General features: G+C 35.8%; 3 protein-coding genes and 1 non-coding gene across 4 annotated transcripts; 2 read left to right on the top strand and 2 right to left on the bottom strand.

Annotated features, from left to right (window-relative positions):
* The first annotated feature begins 6,384 nt into the window (after positions 1–6,384).
* On the top strand, positions 6,385–9,336 carry LOC132175381 (NAC domain-containing protein 71). The gene is made up of 5 exons (XM_059587321.2): positions 6,385–7,154; positions 7,743–8,020; positions 8,150–8,470; positions 8,558–8,795; positions 8,879–9,336. The coding sequence occupies exons 1-5, from the start codon at positions 6,998–7,000 to the stop codon at positions 8,989–8,991; spliced, it is 1,107 nt and encodes a 368-aa protein (XP_059443304.2). The 5' UTR covers positions 6,385–6,997; the 3' UTR covers positions 8,992–9,336.
* A 2,047-nt stretch (positions 9,337–11,383) lies between these two features.
* Positions 11,384–12,653, bottom strand: LOC132175947 (TLDc domain protein). The gene is made up of 2 exons (XM_059588045.2): positions 12,447–12,653; positions 11,384–12,059 (listed from the first exon to the last, which is right to left on the bottom strand). The coding sequence occupies exons 1-2, from the start codon at positions 12,616–12,618 to the stop codon at positions 11,539–11,541; spliced, it is 693 nt and encodes a 230-aa protein (XP_059444028.2). The 5' UTR covers positions 12,619–12,653; the 3' UTR covers positions 11,384–11,538.
* A 2,090-nt stretch (positions 12,654–14,743) lies between these two features.
* Positions 14,744–14,815, top strand: TRNAC-GCA (transfer RNA cysteine (anticodon GCA)). The gene has a single exon. It is a non-coding gene; the product is annotated as a tRNA-Cys (tRNA).
* Positions 14,816–14,960: 145 nt separating this feature from the next.
* On the bottom strand, positions 14,961–18,473 carry LOC132175888 (aluminum-activated malate transporter 12). Its single transcript, XM_059587976.2, has 6 exons — positions 18,019–18,473; positions 17,694–17,834; positions 16,985–17,257; positions 16,702–16,823; positions 16,468–16,611; positions 14,961–15,630 (listed from the first exon to the last, which is right to left on the bottom strand). Exons 1-6 carry the CDS (start codon positions 18,335–18,337, stop codon positions 15,001–15,003), a joined length of 1,629 nt encoding a protein of 542 aa, XP_059443959.2. The 5' UTR covers positions 18,338–18,473; the 3' UTR covers positions 14,961–15,000.
* Positions 18,474–19,059: the final 586 nt, after the last annotated feature.

Raw genomic sequence — 19,059 nt, forward strand, 5'->3', positions numbered from 1 at the left:
ATGGCCAGAGCCCATGGACCCGGTTCGTAACAACCCGAAAGTATAGATGATCTCGGGATCTCGAGATAACATGATCGGGAATGCCTGCCTCTCGGACCCAAAAGGCCAGCTATGTAAAAAGGTGGCTCAAGATAAATTGTCAGCCGAGCTTATTACAATGATCGAATGAAACCCTGGGGACAAACATGGAAAGATATCATATTCACCATTCACGGGATATGCAAGGCACCATTCGTGGGATATGCATTAACTATTGAGGCGAATACGATTCGCCTATAACGGTCACGAGATCGGATCATTAATTTGATTGCCCCTTAATGACTCTTGAATCCCGGATTTCCAACTTGATTATCATCTTTGGCTCAAAACGAAACTCTCTGGTGAATTCTCTTAACTTAAGCATCGGAAGAGGATCCACCAGAACTCTCCGATGAATTCTTTTAACTTTTGTTTGCATTGCAGATTCGCAAAGGAGCGTAGAGAAAGATCGCGAAGTAATCTTTGTATTCACCCTACCGAAAACTATACCAACACTAAATATGATATTTCATTGATCCACTATTCCTTGGCCCATCATTCGCCAATCTCAAACAAAGGCCAAGTAAATGCAATAAAGCTTTTTGTTATCCTAACTTTTATTCAAAATTTGATAGAAATTCACGACAACACTCTTAAAAACATGTCAAAAATTAACATGTGTTCATATACTTAATTAAAAATAAATAAAAATAAAAATAAAAATTTTTAAAACTAAAATAATTAAAAACATTAAAAAAAATTAAATTAAATTAAAAAAAGAAAAACTGAAAACGGAGTGGCTCGATTCAATCTATATGTATGAGAAAATCGTATGTTTATTTTGGCCATAACCTTTCAAATTTTCAATTTATCCTTGTCATAAAAGCCGTTCAACATTAGCTACTACTCCTCTAAATATGATATTTTCATTGACTTACTATTTCTCCACCAATCTTAAATAAGGGTGGATTAGGGTGCGATAGAGGACAATAAGTCAATAACCCTTCCATCAAAAAAATCAACACAAAAACATTTAAATAAAAAAAAATCACTATAAAAGCTATATATATATTATTTTCACTTTTTCATAAAATAAATTCAAAATCTTAATTAACATAAATTATTTTTTTACTAAAATAAAAATACAAAATACAAAATCATATGCCAAACAAGGCGGATAAATTCAGCCAAAAAGTGAAGCTACAAAGTAGGAAAATACAAGAAAAGAAGAAGTCATGTATATTGTGAAACACGAGGTAAGATATACATCGAACAACGCATTACTGCGCACACAATTACTCCAGCTGTACAATTTAGTGATTACTGATTAGACTATTCTGGGTGTTTTGACCACATGTTTGAATAATTGCATCTTACGTCAAACAAAGCACACCAGAATATTCATATTATTTTTGTTTGGTTTTTTTACAAATTTTTTGCTGATTTAAAAATTGATATTTAAACTCTAACAGTCAAGATTTTCCTGATTAGGGGTATTGCCAAATCTATCTAGGCTAATGCAATCCTATCGCCGGCGCCGCTGCCACGAAGACTCTACAGAAGAGTCCACCCAGATGATGGTGTGTCACAAGCCAAGATGTCGGGACATGTCTGGAACATAAACTCCTGGGTGTGTATTCTTTAACAAAACAACGATGATTAGAGGAGACATTAGTGGTAATTAATTGTGAGAGATTATGGTAAGGTGGGAGGGAAGGTGCAAACAAAATCACTTTTTTAATTTTTTTAAATCTTTTGGGCTTTTGGAAAACAGTGTTTGGAGGCTGCCTTTTCCAAGTTTTTCAAAATGACCAAATTATTACAAGGCTACGACTAGGTAAAATGCAGCAAAATGACTCGGAACTCACTCACTCAGAAGGTGTATCATTTAATTTGGTGGATGCAGCCAAATGAATCTGACCTTTTCCTTTATGCATCACTCAAATCTCACCCACTGATATGGGAAAACAACTTTTCACATCCCTCTCTCCCATCACCAATAGCCCCATTTTTGGCTCCTCCTCATGCTCATGAAAAGTCCACCCATTACTAACTCATAAATCAAGGATTAATATTATGATTTGGCTGGAACGATTATAATGTTTCACATGAGTTAAGTCTAATCTTGATTATGTGTATATAAGTTTTTTGACATTCTTCTTTTTGCAAATCAATTTTTAAGGGTAAGTTCTACTCAATATTTGTATCATTTGGTACTAAAGTTAGCCACCACGTCGACTATGGGATCGGACCCAATTCGTCCGGTAAGAGATTGAGTCATGGAGGAGGCGACCTATAGTCCTGATTAAAATGTCTTGGTACTATATATGTGCATAGTATTAAGTCATTGAATACTAATAAATGAGTGGAGCCGCCAAAAAAAAAATGACTATCATCGTGTCTCACATGGGTTAAATCTAATATTGACCATGTGTATATAAACTCTTAAGCACCATTTCTTTGCAAGCTAGTTTTCAAGGATAAGGTTCTACCCTAAGTTTATATCGTTAGCATAATGATTTTGCAGACTAAAATCTCAAAAAATATTTGTGTTTTCAAAAATTGGATGTAATTTTTAAAGTTAAACTGCGATTTTACCTTGCACGTTGGTCATCTTAATCAAAGTTGAAATGATTTTTAGATTCATCTAAGGATTAAATTAGTTGGTTGGTTGGTTGGTTTTGGGTTGATTAGAATATAATTGTATTATTATAGGCATGAATTACTTGGTTGAATTTAGAGATCACTTTATATCCTTTTTTTGGTTTTCTAGGCAACATTGGAACCCATATAATTGTGACATTGTTTCTCTTTCCAATGTTTTTTTTTGTTTCTGCGTGTGAGGAGTGCCGTTGATTAGAGGGAGTTGTTGTTGTTGCACATTGGCATCAGCCATCAGGGGACAAAGGGAACCGAAAGCAGTAGACAAACAATGCCAAAGATAAGGTGGTCTTCCTATTTTCCAATTCCCCATAAAAGACCCCTCCTTCCTTCTTCCTTCAATTATCATTCTCTCACAATTACACCATCATCAACATCTTTTTTTTTTTTTTTTTTGTCTTCTTGTAAGTTACATAGCCCCACTACATTTACATTTCACAAGTTTAAAAGCTCCTTTTCACTTTGAAATCACTTCTACCAAAATTTTTTATTCTTTTTATTTATTCATATAAGATAAAATTTGACAAAAGTTTTAGGGTATGAAAAGCTGGTTGGGCGTATGAGAAAATTTATGCCATCCAATTGTGAATTATTGGTCATAAAATGATTGAATAATGGCAAATCACAAGGTGGTAAATACTAAATAGTCCTCCAGCCAGTTTTAGGCATACAAAGTAACAAATAGATTGTGGCTAGAGACAGAGCGCGGGGGACTGGCATAGGCGATGGCCTCTCCCCTCAACTTCTAAAATATATATATATATATATATATATATAAGGTAAAAAAAAAATTAAAAAGTATTGCTCCTAGCAGCCAAAATTTTTTGCCCTTACCCTTACCCATAATAATTTCTGGCTCCGTCTCTCGTTACTTCAAAATAAGACTTGTTAGGCCTAGAACAATTTTTTTTTTTTTTTTTTACCATGGTGGCAAGTAATAGTCTTGCCCTTGTTTCCCATCTTGAGAAATAGTTTTTTTTTTTTTTTGGTAGTAATATGTTCCATTATTTATAATATATTACACAATTTTTATGGATGAAATACAACCACTAGACTTTTAGAGCAACCAAATGCTCTTAAAAGGCCAAAAAGCAAAACCTTAAGTTGGTTCTTTTTGCCTTGCTGATTTCAACAAGAAAGAAACTCTACAGCCCCATTGATTTATCCTCCCTTTTTTTTTTTTGATTTTTTTTGGTGTGTGTGTGAGAGAGATACAAAAACAATACAAGGCCCAATTTAGAAGAGAGTTCACCAATAACGTTATGGCCCTATTTGCGCTATCTAAAGTCATTGTTAGTCGACGTATTTGATTTGTGCTAACGAATTTTGGGATAAAGATTTCCTACAATTTTAAAGAAATTGGTAGATTCTAAAGTTACAAACTTTGAGGCCGTTCTTTGCATCTAATGGCTTGAAAAATGTCACATATTAAAAAAAAGTGGCATGTCAAATTAAAATTAGAGTGATTTAGAGTTTCAAATTTTCAATTTTGTGGTTGTAGTGTATAAACGAAAATGAGAATACTATAAGAATAAACAAAGTAACATATACGACGAGCTATTTTTTATTTTTTGTTTTTCCGAAAATATCAACTCTCTATCCACTAACCGCAATAGTTTATAGTTGTACCGAACAAAATTAATAAGACTTGAAAACAAACATATATCCCATCACTTGTGTGTCCTCTTGCTTTTTATACTACAAATTACACTAAAGCAAATTGTGAATTGGGTCTCTTTTATCCCTTTTCCTAGGTCCTAATGTAGTAAAAAGAAAAGATTAATTAATCCCACTAGTGATTAATTAATGAGACGTCAATGTTTCTCATTTCCACCTATTAGTGAGCTTTTGATTTCTTAAAACAAGTTGACAAAATATTATAAGTTTTTGGTGGAATACAATTTTTGGCTTTTGAAAATTAGAAAAAAAAGTAGTTCCCAACCGCACTCACATTAATCCCCATCCAAATTCATAAAGTCTATCTAAATGTGGAAGCAAGTTGTCCCATTATTGAACCCATGCCCGTATATATTCTTTGCAAAAACATTGCGTTAATTGGTCCCACCAAACGGGGATTAACAAAGTACACCTTATATATTATATATGCATGTGAATTCAAAAAAAAAAAAAAAAGCTTCCACTAAGGTGCGTTTGGTAATTCCACAAAAGCTCAAAAACTCGTGAAGCACTTTTGGGTTCCTTCCTTGTGCTTTTTAAGGGAAGGGTTCTGGTTGATGACACCATCGCTTTCGATAAAAATAAAGAAAAAGTGTTTTGTCCGACTCAGGATGACGTGGAAGGAGGGTTTATGACCAAGAAAGCCAATAAATTCCCCAATCAATGCCGCGTTTGACCAGCTCGGCAATTGTGTTCAATTCAGATTATTCAGATTAAGGCCCCCCCCTCCCCACGGGTGATGGAAAATGATAACATGTATCACAAGTTTTCACCATGATTTGACAATAAATTGAAGTGATTGTGAGACCTTGACATATTAATAACACAATCAATGAATTTAAGAACTACATGTACTAACATTTTTCTTGTTTAACATAAATTTTCTTATGTTTGGATGAATTGTAAAATTAATCGGATGTCTTAAATTTGAGCTTTAACTCTATTTTATCTATTATTTTAATTAATTTAAAAAATTTAAGATAAATGATGATTTAACATCTTATACAAACCCACTACATATCTTTCTGGGTTAATTACACTTAATTTTCTCTTGGCTACTATTCGTCTATATACTGTTCTCATAAAGTACCAACTGTCTTATTCAATTCCCTTTTGACTATCAAATGTTGGGAAAAAAAAAAAGTCATTTCTTTGCTAGAAAAATGCACATACAATATGCATGTGTTCAATTATTTTCATATCATGAAAATGCCCTAAAAAATTACAAAAAAAAAAAAAAAAAAAAAAAAAAAAAAAACTGTAAACTTAAGAAAAAATGCACATACTCACACACATGCAAGAAGGGTGGTTATCGAACCATTCTTAGGAGGTAGCCGAGCCACCAAAAAAATAATAATTAAAAATTAAAAAGAAAAAGAAGAGATGATTGTTAAGCCACCTCTAGGGGATGACGGAACCATTTGAGAATGGTTGTTGATGAGGTAAATGTAATTAACCTTGTCTTTTCATTTTGACGGTGAAATAAGAAAGAAAAGACATTTTATCTCAATCATTGAAGTGTTAAAAGGGCAAAATTCACATCAAAGGAATCATTTTTTGGAATTTTTCAGTCAAAAAGAAGTTGTAATGCTGCAACCTATAGACAACGAGTTGGCTTAGGTTTTTGGTTGGAACTAGACTCAACTCAAAATTGCCAAATCATAGACAAACAAGCTTATTAGGTGGATCGAGAATGAAATAGGTCATTCAACAAGTGACTCATGAGTACTGATTAATTTTATGTAATCAAGATTAATTAAATAATTAATTGATATTTCACCATTGGAATTTCTAGTGAAGCCAAGTAGGCAGGCAAACATGAAAGCCATCAAAGTAACGGTCATCAATTGATTTGGCGGGAAGTAACTGTTAAGTGTGAACTAGTTCGAGTTACGTGGGCCACTCCATTGGAATTTTGGGTACGCTTGAGACAAGCAATCTCAAACTTTCGGTGTGTGTTTTTGGACTGTTGGTTCCCCCTCACACCCTATATAAAGCGCATCCCATTTGCCACTCCTTTTTACTCTACTCTTCTACCTCCTCCTCCTCCTCCTCTTCTTCTTCTTCTTTGTTTCTTGCTACTCACTGATCTTTTATAAATTGGTAGCAGATTTTAGTCCGAACCCATTTCAAGATACTTTTTTATAAGTTATTTTAAATGGTTCTAGCTTCTGGGTTTTTCAATAGGTTCCAATTTTGCAAGTTCTAACTAGTTCTTTGTTCATTTTGGTTTCAGAACTTTGAATTGAGGGTTTAATTTTGGAATTTAAGCTGTTTCAGCTTCTGGGTTTTGCTTAAAGTTCAAGTTTCTGTTCATTTCAACTTTGTTCTGTGACTAAAATTTCAGGGGAAATTTTTGGGGGGTGATACTTCCATCATAAAAAAATCTTGAATCTTGTAGACAATGATTCCGTTGCCCAACGGATGCATTCTATGGAAGTTGTACTCGGCTGTCGACAAAAAATCAATTGTTGATAAAAGCTTTTATTTTTGGATCTTCCAGATCTTTAATAGGTACAGTGTAGGTACCTGACTGGAAGTTCTGGAATTTTTGTGCCTAAATTTTCTAGCTTTTCTATCAGTTCTATTTCTTCCCCCGGCTGTTTTTAGAGAATTAGATAGTTCTCCTAGGAGCTTAATTATGGGAGGGACCTCACTGCCACCGGGATTTCGGTTCCACCCAACCGATGCAGAATTGGTGGGTTATTACCTGAAAAGAAAAGTGGATGGGCAGGAAATTGAGCTCGAAGTTATTCCCGTGGTGGATTTGTATAAATTCGATCCATGGGAGTTGCCAGGTACTCTTCGAATCAGTCTTTTTGAATTTTTGTTAAAGTTTGTCAGCATCTTCATCTCTACTCAAACTTGCAGCCTTAATGTGTGAGTTTGTAAGCATCTGAAAGTGAATATCAGAACAATCTGTATTGGTTTGAATTAAAACTTAGGCTTGTGTTGGAGATTGTTGAAATGTCATGATCATTACAAAATCACCCCGTACATAACATTGGTGCGCTAGAAATTTGGCAGAGTAGCGAGTGTTTGTAGTTTTATTCTTGAATTTATTGAATTAAAGTTCATGCAAGTGTGAACAGAGAATACTTTAGTGTTGGAAAGTAATTTTTTTGTTCGTTTTGTTTATTTGATTTCTTCTATCATTGTTCTTTATGGCTAATAACTGTCATAAAATTTCTTTTTCCCATGGGGCCTTCAACTTTTATCTTCTAAAAGGCGGTTCAATTGTTGTTCCTTTTATTCCCAAAGATGTTGTGAAAAAGAAACATTACAACAAAAGTTTTCCCTCTAATTGGTTTCATCTTTACTTTCATTTTAAGTTTATTGTTGGGGGACATTTTGGAGAAATCTGATCTCAAAGCTGCGTATTGCAGAGAAATCATTCCTTCCTAAACGAGATATGGAATGGTTCTTCTTCTGTCCCCGGGATCGAAAGTACCCAAATGGCTCACGAACAAATAGAGCCACCAAAGCTGGCTACTGGAAAGCCACTGGAAAAGATAGGAAGGTTGTCTGTCAGACTGCTGTTACTGGGTATCGGAAGACCCTAGTTTTCTATCGTGGACGGGCGCCTTTAGGAGATCGCACGGACTGGGTAATGCATGAGTACCGCCTTTCTGATGATCTTTCGGATGGACCGCCGAGTTTTCAGGTAAATTCGACAGTCTCATATCATGGGTTAGCTTTACATTTTACTCAAAGTTTGTTTGGGAAACTTTAGTGCTTGGCTGCCTTGTATAGTTTGGGAGAATGATATTGTATTTGGTTATTCTCTTTCCAGGGAGCTTTTGCTTTGTGCCGTGTTGTTAAGAAAAATGAGCATGCACAGAAGATGAATGATCATGAAGAGCCAAAAGCTAAGATGGTTGGGAGCAGTTCAAGCAATGGGGATTTCACCTTCGCGAGCGCCTCAAAGGAGCCCGTGAGCATCGCAAATGACATTCCATCTCAAGCAAGTTACCGGTACAATGAGAGTCAGTATTCTAGCCCTATCACTTCTCCATATGAAGTTACTCCTGTTGCAGAGTATGAGCCTTCTTTGATGGAGACCAATCCTCCAAGCTTCTGGGTCTCACCTGATCTAATTCTTGATTCTTCAAAGGTATTGAATTTGAGGAACAAAGGATCTTCCGTGAGCCACTTTTAGATTTTTGAGAGTTCTTGAAACATATTACCTTGGTTGCTGCAGGACTACCCGCAAGTACAAGAAGCTGCATCCGAATACTTTCCACAGTATCAGTTTCCAAGCTCGACAACTCCTTGGCCGCCATATGAACATACAGAAATCTCACCAAGTTCATCATATTCAAATTTTGCTGGGGAAATTGAAGCCTTTGATGATTTGACTCGAATTGGTTGCATGTCACCTTACCCTGGTCATGCAAACTATATGGGGCTTATTGGAAATGAGGATGTGCCATATGAAGGTTATGACCAGACCAGTTCACTAAGATATCAACATCCCTTCTGAAAAGGAAAGAAAGATCACAGTAGCTCTTTTTTAATGCAGGATTGCAATCTTGGGACCAAGCTCCAATTTGCAGGCAAGCAAGTGGAGATGGGAGTTTGGGGGAACTTGGTGGTCTCTGGTTGCAGGAGGACAACTTGTTGATTGTGATGTAGGCGCCTACCTCCATGCATTTGTATCATCTAGTAAAGGCCTCCAAGACAACGCCTTTTAACGTTGATTCTTGGAATGATAAATAATGAGTATAACCCCTTCTATATTAGGCAGAAAGGGGTTGCTGAAGAAGTCTTTCTTATGTTGTTGTATTAATTGGAGTTGGTTTAGTGGCCAAGTCTGTTTTCAGCTTCTTGTTTATGTTGTGAGCTTGTACTCCCGGTGATAATCACTATTATCGATTGCACCAGAATCCGGTTTACTTGCAGTTATCTACATGGTTCTATAAATTTGTCTTATTCTCTGGTATATATTCCAAGTGTTTGAAAACTATATTTTCTTTCCTAGTGCAAAATTGGGGCTGCCATACAGAAACATGAGTATCTATATGGAAGCATCTTTATGCATGAATTTCGTGTAATGTTACTGGAATAGCTACTCATCTATATGCAAGGCATGCATAACGTTGAAGCGAAAATCTCTCTAGTGTGTTGCTTGCGGTTCGATTGTTGAGATATTTCTCCATCGGGCAGCTCCACTATAGTTTTCTCCACCCTAATCTATAAAATTGTCATGTATTCTTTGAGCATTTAAGAAGCATGTGCATTTTTAATAGAATTTTGTCTAACTCTTTTATTGCTATTAAAGAAGTATGGGACTTCTAATGTTTGCTTTATTTAACTTTGTAAAATTGCAAGGTAAAGATGCTTAATTTTGTATTCTACAAGGTAAAGACAAAACAAGTGGAAAAAGTGTTCGGGCATGTGAACTGGAGAGAGATCTTATGTTTCAAATTTTAGCTGCTAAAGCTGCTTTCTTTAATTCCTGTGTTTGTCAAGTTGCTTGACGATTTGGAAATGCAATATTCTCTGTAGGTTTAAGGCTAAGGATAAAGTTTACTTTTATAGCTACATTGATAATCCATTCCATTTGGAAGTTGCTTTTATTGAACTTTTTGTTGGTTAGTCATTGCCTTGCTGGCACTCGAGTACTTGGTGGATTCTAAAAGACTTCCATACCGAGTGGAAGCTGCTGCAAGATAAATCAACTTCCAGTCATCCTTTATTTTTCTGTTTTTTTACTAGGCTCCATCCAATGAGACATTCATTTGAAAATTTCATGTCTTCTATCATCTCAGAAACATGGAAAAAGGGGGTGGGGGGGGGGGGGGGGGGGGGGGGGGGGGTGGTGGTGTGTGGTGATGTTGATGTGGCTTGTGATAGAACAGCATGATCTTGTCTGATCTTCTAAAGATATAGCAAAAGGATTGCATTATTGTTATATAAAAACAAGTTATCTCTTATCTACAAAGAACAGAAAGGTAAAGTGGGCATATCAAAACAAATCTAGAAAAGAGTTTTGCCTATGATTGTATAACCTGTTCGAAGCTAGGATATGGAGTAATCAAGTAGGGATTGTTTGAAAGGAAAAAGATAGCCTGGAATGTTGTTGGCTACCACAACTTGGCATGAAAAAGGGTTGTTGGCTGCAAGAGAACAACAATAAAGACTCTGCAATCGTCATTGGAGATAAGAAAAACAATAGTTGCTAGCTAGCTAGCTAGGATAGGGTTGAAGACTCTGCAATGAATAGAAAGTTGTCTGCAAAATTGGTGGCTTCAATTCTAATATTTTGCTCACATATGTTATAGTCTGATATTCAGGCTGAAAGACAAAGAAAAAGGAAGAAGAAAATTTTGTCTGTTTCAAACTGGTAGTTATCCAGCAGTTTCTTAAACCCCACCTTTATTCCTTGGTTGGGGACTAGAAAAGAAAATCAGAATCTTGAATGTCATTGTTTGTGGTGTAATCTATTTTGATATGTTGTGTCTTGAAGTCCTTCCACACAAAGACCAGGTCATAATTTTCTTGAGAAAGTGCCACTCAGTAGCAAGAATCACCAACGATGTGAATCAATTTTGATTCTTAACATGTAATGAAGGGTGCAATTGTGAAGCAGTAGTGCCTCAACGAAGCCATAAAAAGCTAGCAAGTGTTTGATAAAAATATATTTCTCTTGGCCGAAGTTTGTTTATTGTTCTCCCGGCCATTCTTCACTTTGGCAAGAATCTTGATAAAGGGACTACTCTCAAGTGACTTTAAGAACACTTTCCTAAAAGCCCTACAATCCATCAATTCTTTTCATGCCACACTACCAACTTCCCTAACATATATTCTCCCGCCCCCTACTACTTTGCCCTTGACACCTACTTCTTGGCTTAAAAGCCATGGTGTCGCTTTTCCTTCCTATGCAAACAAAGAAATTTGGTATTTAAGGAAGTTCTTTTATCCATTATGCGCCACTAGTTCTATTTGACAATGAAACAAGGAAAAAGAAGTGCCTTTCATGGAAATTATTTGACAATATTTCACATTATTTTAGATGAATGAGGGATGCCTAAAATGATTTTTGATCACCAAAGATATTATTACAGTAGTTCTGACCCTGCTACAGTGAAAACATTTACACAATGAGAGCCATGAGTATAGGAGCTTTTTCTTTAATTATTTGAGATAGTCAAAGTTACAAATTATCTGTAGTTATCCACTTCAGTATAAGCTTGCAATTTGAGGACTGCAAAAAACTTCCACTTCTTCAAGGGTAGCCTTATTCATATCTCCAAACAAAGACTCTTTCCCATCTTTCCTTTTTGCAAATGACAATCCTAATCTAGATTTAGCTTGCCTCAGATCTCCAATTCCAGAATTGGTGTCTGGCCCTGCAAACCCGCCCATAACTGGTGCCAGAGGAGGCCCGATGAGCAGCCCATCGGCCCCGAATTGGGGCCCGCCCCGAGCATAATCGAAAAGGGCTGCACCACTTCCCCCTATCTTGGGTAGAATGATGGGCTCAATCTTCTCATTGTCTATCCAATAGAATAGGAATGCATCAAATGTATCATAATAATCATCTGTGCTTCTGTAACCTTCAGGGTTAAATGCACCAAACTTGAAGGACTTGTTTGTGCAGCCTATTATCACGCAGGGCCCCTTGAAGTCACAGCAATTGTGGAAGTTTGTTGCACTAAATCCATCAATGGTGGCCTTGTAGCAGCATTTCAGTTCCCTTCCTGTTCATAATCATTCAAAACTTTGACACAGAAAATGATTGCTGCTTATTGTTACACTTCACATTAGCATTCTTTTGCCAACTTTTTTAAATGCTATATCCATCCATTTCTTAAATGCCAGAAAGGTTTTCATAATTCAATATTGCAACAACTAAAATCAATAAACAAATCATGATTTCCATTACCAACAACATGTAGAATTCCATTTCACACGACAACATATATAAATAAAGCAAGGCACAACCTAAGACCATGTGATTATATCATTTTCTTTCTCATGCCACCATCATTTTATCTTATAAAAAATGCTATCCATTTGGTTGAAGTCATGATAGATGAACACTAATATTCATGTGCATTGAGAGAGAGAGAGAGAGAAGAGAGTACCCCTTAAGAATGTTTTATCAACCAAAGACAGTGAGAAAGGAAGATCAATGTTGTCATGGTACTTGGTCTGTTCCCTGTCATCAATTTTTTTCTTGCCAATGTTCCAACCAAATAAGCAATATGGGCTTCTGTTCCACCCAAATGAAATGGTGTTTGAGATGCAACAAGCCATCTGCAGATGACTAATCCATGCCCACCACTCTTTCACCTGTGTCCTCACAAAAATCATCAAAACCATAACTTATCTTTTGAACCTTCTCTACCCATTTAATGACACATGTCACTTTGCTACTGGTCTGATCAAAGCAGTACCCACAGCCCAAAGGTCCCATCATTTCATCTATGTTGTGGAGTGTGGGGTGGTCCATGCTCATCCAGATTTGACAATAATGAAAATCTTGATCCTTAAATAGGATCTACACAACTCATTATCTCAATGAGGTACGTCTTCTCTCTAGAAGAATTATCTTCACCCCATTTTCTCTTCTTGAAACAAAAATATTGACTCGGTTGTCGGAGGCTTTCCCGTTAGCCGCATGACGGCGCCTCTCCGATGATTCAGATCTCTTTCATTCGCAAAGAGGGCAAAATTAGGTCTGCGAAATTTGGTATAAACATTTTTGAAAATGACAATTGATGAGCTATTATTGATTTCGTTCAAGCCTTCCTTTGTTGCATCTTGTATCAAGATTAAATAATTTGACAAAACTCCATCACGTAAGTGATTTAATTTAGTCAATAATGCCATGCTCAGGATTAAACTTAAGCCCACCTTTCGATCATTCTAGAGCAGTAGAGCTGTTTTCCTATGAAGAAGACAAAAAGGGTATGGTTCGACTCTCGAGCGTGGTTGCTTATGTCATATTGTCATGTAGCCTAAAATATGAAATCCTCTTTTTTTTTTTCCTTTTTTTTTTTTGTTTTTGTTTTTTTTTTTTTTTTTAACGAAACTTCACTTTTAAAAGACCTTCCAATTTTAAAAACTCTTAATTTAGTCATTTGAACTTTCCATTTAATTCAATTGACCCCCCCCCCCAATCAGATTCAGCCATAAACCCTTAACGGAAATGATTAAAAAAACCAAATTGCCCTTTGATTTTTTTTAAAAAAATTTGAAATTAAAGGTAAATTTGAAATTTTATAAAAAAGTATGAGGTATAAAAGTTATTTTATCACTTTTAACGTTTAAAATCTAAAATATGAGGGTACATATCATCAAATTGAAAGTTCAAAGGGTGAAATTGAGAGTTTTTTAAATTTGAGAGATTTTCTCAAAATGTGTTAACATTTGTGGAGTCTTAAGTGAAGTTTTTTTTTTTTTTTTTTTTCTTTTTTTCAGAAATATAAAATTGTTCATGACTTTAAAGTAGCTATCCACTTATGTTTTTGATTCAAATCATATAGTTTGGAGTCGAGATATGCTATAGTGCAATAAAAAATATCATTTTTTGCTCATAAAAGTCTTAGATGGCAAGAGCCCACATGCCCCATCAATAGGTGGGGCTACAACAACTACAGATGGGGTTGTGGCCTCATACCACCTAAGACTTTTACGAATAAAAAATGGTCTTTTTATTATATTATAGCATTCATCGTTTGGACTTTCATATGATTTTTTTGTGTTCTTTTTACGTAAATCCAAATTGAGGAGCATACAAAATAGCCAAAATCATGTTCGTTGAATAGGGTGGGAATATAGGTAGGCATTATTTTTCAAGGATCAGGATTTCTTAGAATACTCTTAAGTTATTTTACCTAATCTCGATTATTGTTTTCAAATTAAATCATTGATATTTTGTTATACCTAACATTTATCATTTTTAATAACTTATACTATTTAAAGAAAATCTACACAGTAAAATACCCTAAGAACCATAGGGAATAATATTATAATCATGACCCACTCTTCAATATTCTACTTCTTTTTTTTTTTTTTTTTTTGACTAATATGGCATTGTCAATAGTTTGGAGCATGGATTATTAATTTAAACAGTGAAATAAAAAAAAACTCTTCAATTTTATCATATGACATCTTAAAGGATCTCAATCCAATTAAAAAAAAAAATAGAGAAATTAATAAAATAATCCAATTATGAATTTATGAAGCGATGATATATATATATATATAGTAACTGGGAAAAAGTGCCAAGTATTAAGTTTTATATATTGCTTAAAGAATTTGATGGCTTTGGATTAAGGTTTACAAGTTCATAGCCATCCTCGATCGATCTGATTAACCCAAGCACTTGAATTTAATTAACATTTTTTTTTAAATCGTGCGTGATCTCGCATCAACAGGGTCCATAGCTCAGTGGTAGAGCATTTGACTGCAGATCAAGAGGTCACCGGTTCGAACCCGGTTGGGCCCTTTTTTTCCTCTTTCAAATTTTTTCTTCTTCATAAATTAGCCTATACCGAGCCAGCCAAATTTAGATACCCAAAATGTTGATGTAAGGTTTATTCACTTCAATGCTAAATTTCTTGAAAGCAAAATGGCCAGAAGAAAGTGTTTAATTATAGTAATTCAATATCTACCTAAAACCTTTTCTACTAATTAATCTGCTCCATGGGATGGCAAATTGTTTTGAGCAACATTTCTTTGTGGTCTCTCACAAGTCACAACAATGTGTTCATCATTGTTGTACTCTTTGAAGCATGCTATCCTCCCTAATTCCTCAACTTCCTCTATCACATGATCCAGTTTTGCCACCAACTCCACCAGCAAAGAAGCAAAAGCAGCAAAAGGAAGTGCCTCCGAGAACTCAAGGCTAGTGATTGCAATCTTGCTCAGCTGCGGCCTCAAGAACTTCCGCTCGCCCGCCTCCTTCGGCCGATTCTCGGCAGCCCTTTTCGCCTTCCATTCGAGCAACGCAGAGCTGTCGGTTTTCACGCTCGACAAGGAGACGCCATTGGACTGATCTTTTCGGTGCTTCTCGGCGTGTGCGGCCGCTATGGCAAGCATGTTGGTGGCTTGGCTGTTGTTGGAACCAAGGAAGAGCCTTGGCTGAGAATTTATGGCTTTGTTGAGGTCATGTAAGGCTTCGTGGAGATGATCGGAGAGTATCTCCGGCGAGCAGTGGCACCTATTTGTTATGCTATCAGCAAGTTCAATTAGTACTTTTGATACTTCCCCTGCAAGTCTGATGCAAGGGTCTTTGAATAGGGTTCTCACGGATCTCGGAGTCTAGCCAGAGAAAAAAAAAAAAAAAACACATATATCAAGCAAGAAACCACACTGATTAAGGAGAAAGAAGATCAAATGTACTGATTATATTACAAGTTTATGTTTGACACAATTATGGTGGTAGTATAGAAACTTAAAACAGAAAAATAAGGTGCTCCTAAGGTGTCTTACAACGTCGTTTTCCGTTATTCGTCCTCACCAATTTTGATCAATTGGTGTGCATATGCCTCTAAGAAACAATGGAGTTCAAAAATATTTTAGACATTTGATTGCGTTTTGCACAAAATGAAACCAGAACACTCTCAAATTTACTATTTTGGCAAGAAGATCAGAGTTTTGTTTTTGTGATGAAAAAATAAAAAATAAAAAAATAGAAACCTCTTACTAACTCTGTAGCACGACTAAAGTATAGGGACAAAAATCCTCTCCAGTTCAAATGAACTAGAGAGAATCCAATTGGTTATATTTATAAGGATAAAATTGTTTTTTTTTAAAAAAAAAAACAATTTTACCCTTCAAATACAACTAATTGGATCCCCTCCAATTAATTTGAACCGGAGAGAATCTAAGTTCAAAGTATAGACCCAAATGTATACATCAAAGTGTTGGTTTAAAGCAATACCTTGGTGCATGTGAGTTTGCATTAATAAATGCCTTTCGTTTTCTTTTTACTTTTTTCACATGGGACTCTCTTTTTGAGTAGACTCTTATATGCTTCTATTTTAAAAAGTTCCCAAAACACGCAAAAACATGCATATATACCTGTATTAATTTTGAAAACACTCTAACCACAATGGCTTGTAGAGCTGAATTATAAAAAAAAATCATTTGTATTACCTGAATTTCAGTCTGCAAACATCCATGTAAAGCTACAACCGTGTAGCCAAAATGGCGAAGAACAACTCCCAGTTTCACATATTGCTGCCATGGAAACCTATAACAATATCTTGAGTGCCTTGGCTCCCAACTTGCATGTAAAGCCTACATAAATCACAATACAATCATTTCAAGAACATGGTAGAGCTAGTTATATGCGTTTGAATACAATAAAGGTTTGGAAAACTCATATACCAGGGTCTCATCAATGGATTTTGAGTCCAAAACAGCCTTATAACCATCATAAATAGGATCTTCTGCCGATTTGTTTCCAGTTTCTTCCAAATTAGGATCATTAAAGTATTCATCGACACAAGCTGCACAATTTACATCACATATTACTAGTATTCATAGACATAATCAAGCAAAAGAACATTGTGACATGATTAACACTGAAGTTTCAGTAGTATATATCACTAGCATTCATCTTCAAAGGTTCTATAATTGAAACAATTTGCATATATATATATAGATATACCTTGTATAGATCTTGCTAGGCCTTCAAGCTTGGAAACAGTGGAATGATGGAGGTCTTCCCCTGACCAATTTGGAAATATCAACAAACTCATCAACAAGCATACACCACAGCCAATGGCAATGGTGTAGAACCGCTCATGTGCGATCTTCAAGACATTGTCAACTCGGTAGCTCGACACAGTTATCAGATTAAATGTCAAGAGAAATATCACAACACCGTAGTCATAGTTCTTCTTTATGTAGGGAAAGAACCTCATGTATGTAGCTGCAGCTCCTGGGAAATTGAAGATGAAAAATAGCATAAATTTACATGGTTTTTCTGTAATGCAAAATTTAGCCTCATGAAAAAGTGTAGGAAATTAAGCAAAACTGAAATCAAAAGTTAGCTGAAGCTATACACTAAACTGGAAAGGTTTTGATGAAGACCCTCTACACTCATTTCTTGAATCAACACAATAAACATTGTGATTGAAAATTCTATTTTAGACCCCAATTAAGTTGCATTAATTATATCAAGCAGAACAGAAAAGAAGAGTTTAGTAAACTCAGTTAATCAAAATAAAATTGAGATTAATATACTAATCAAAGGCTTTTTTCATATCTTCATGTAAAAACACTGAAATCAAGACCCCTTTGGAATAGCAAATGTCAATAACTAAAAGTTCTGGGTCTTTAATTGTATACTAAAAGGAGAGAAGATACTTAATTACCAACTAGAAAAACTGCAGCTCCAATGAAAATTGCTCGGCAGACCTTGCCAGATTTATTTGCAATGTACTCTATGAAGAAAGCCAATGATCCTGCCAGCAGTGTCCCAAATCCTCTGTTCAGTCCCTTGCATAAAGTTGCCCCTGTAATCCAATAATGTATGCATATATAACTATTAAAATATAAATCAAATGATTTTTAATTTTTTTTTTTTTTTATTAACTTAAGCTTTTGAGATTAACACTGTACGAGAGCAGAGGTCCCGAATTCGAACCCGTTTCAGTCATTAGACCATTAAGACAAAAACAGTTATGGAAAGAGACAAACCTGCTGTAAACTCAAGCACAACAACAACAGTCATGACAGCCCAAATGGCATTCTGCCCGATCCCATTGAACAATGGTTCCGTAAGATATAACAAGGAAACCACAGAGAGAGACAGACCAACTTTCAAAGAGTGGATCACCCTTCTCGGGTCGTCGTGTCCAACCTTCCACATCGTTTGCCACAGCAAACCAGGACATCCTTTGATTTTCTGCGAAAAGATTTGGAGATGTTTCTCCCAGTTGTTCCCCTCAGGTTTGTTGGAGCCTTCAATTCTGTCGTCCATCTTCATCTCCATGCCTGCATGAACTTTGGGAAACATTTCTTGACAGGAAACAAGAGAACTCTAATCAATAATGGCAATGGCCACTATTATTGTATCCTAATACGCTAAAGTTCAGATGGTTGTCCTCTTTAAAGAAAAAAAGAACATGCAGCCATAATATGGAAAACATTAAAAAAATTTAAATTTCCATATTATATCTTGAACATGCCCCACATTTCTCTAGCCGGTTTGTGTCACTTTAATTTATATCTTGAATATGGAGAGAGAGAGAGAGAAGGAACTGACGATGGTATTCCTACAATTCACATGCATTCCATTTAGGGAAGGCAGATATTGGAGGTGGTTGCTTTCACAGGGGCTAAAAGTCCAACAGGGTAGACATGAGTCATCTGGCAATTAATGTAATTAATTAGAGGTTTCTGTAATGTAGCATTACTTGGCAATGAATCTTTGGTTTAGCAGAAACTGTTTGATTCATTGGGGCGGGGGGGTGGGGATTTTTAGCCTTCCAGCTCAACTAGTCAAATAGGCTGTGGAATCACTCAATGAATTTAAGAATGTTTCACGGAGCTGAAAGACAGGCAAGAAGGTGATAGGAAGCTCGTATAGCAGGATTTGTGATGGTTAATGGTGCCAAGTGAAAAATCAAAAGAGGTTCAAGATTCTCCAACGGTTTATAAAACTCTGATCTCATATTAAGAAGATTAGTTGTCCCCAAGGGATAGCTTAATCGGCTGTGTACCACGCCTCATAAAGCG

Source organism: Corylus avellana, chromosome 3 (genome assembly GCF_965113065.1).
Source record: "Corylus avellana chromosome 3, dhCorAvel1.hap1.2, whole genome shotgun sequence".
Lineage (NCBI taxonomy): Eukaryota > Viridiplantae > Streptophyta > Magnoliopsida > Fagales > Betulaceae > Corylus > Corylus avellana.

Bases quoted from the DNA above. Each gene is read 5' to 3' on its own strand.
- LOC132175381 (XM_059587321.2), top strand. From the start codon at position 6,998: ATGGGAGGGACCTCACTGCCACCGGGATTTCGGTTCCACCCAACCGAT. The intron at 8,021-8,149 runs GTAAATTCGACA...TTCTCTTTCCAG, and splicing joins ATGGACCGCCGAGTTTTCAG to GGAGCTTTTGCTTTGTGCCG. The intron at 8,471-8,557 runs GTATTGAATTTG...TGGTTGCTGCAG, and splicing joins TAATTCTTGATTCTTCAAAG to GACTACCCGCAAGTACAAGA.
- LOC132175947 (XM_059588045.2), bottom strand. From the start codon at position 12,618: ATGGCTTGTTGCATCTCAAACACCATTTCATTTGGGTGGAACAGAAGC. The intron at 12,060-12,446 runs GTACTCTCTTCT...GATTATGAACAG, and splicing joins TGATAAAACATTCTTAAGGG to GAAGGGAACTGAAATGCTGC.
- LOC132175888 (XM_059587976.2), bottom strand. From the start codon at position 18,337: ATGTTTCCCAAAGTTCATGCAGGCATGGAGATGAAGATGGACGACAGA. The intron at 17,258-17,693 runs GTAATTAAGTAT...TCAATTTCCCAG, and splicing joins AGCTGCAGTTTTTCTAGTTG to GAGCTGCAGCTACATACATG. The intron at 15,631-16,467 runs GTAATACAAATG...TTCTCTGGCTAG, and splicing joins GTTTGCAGACTGAAATTCAG to ACTCCGAGATCCGTGAGAAC.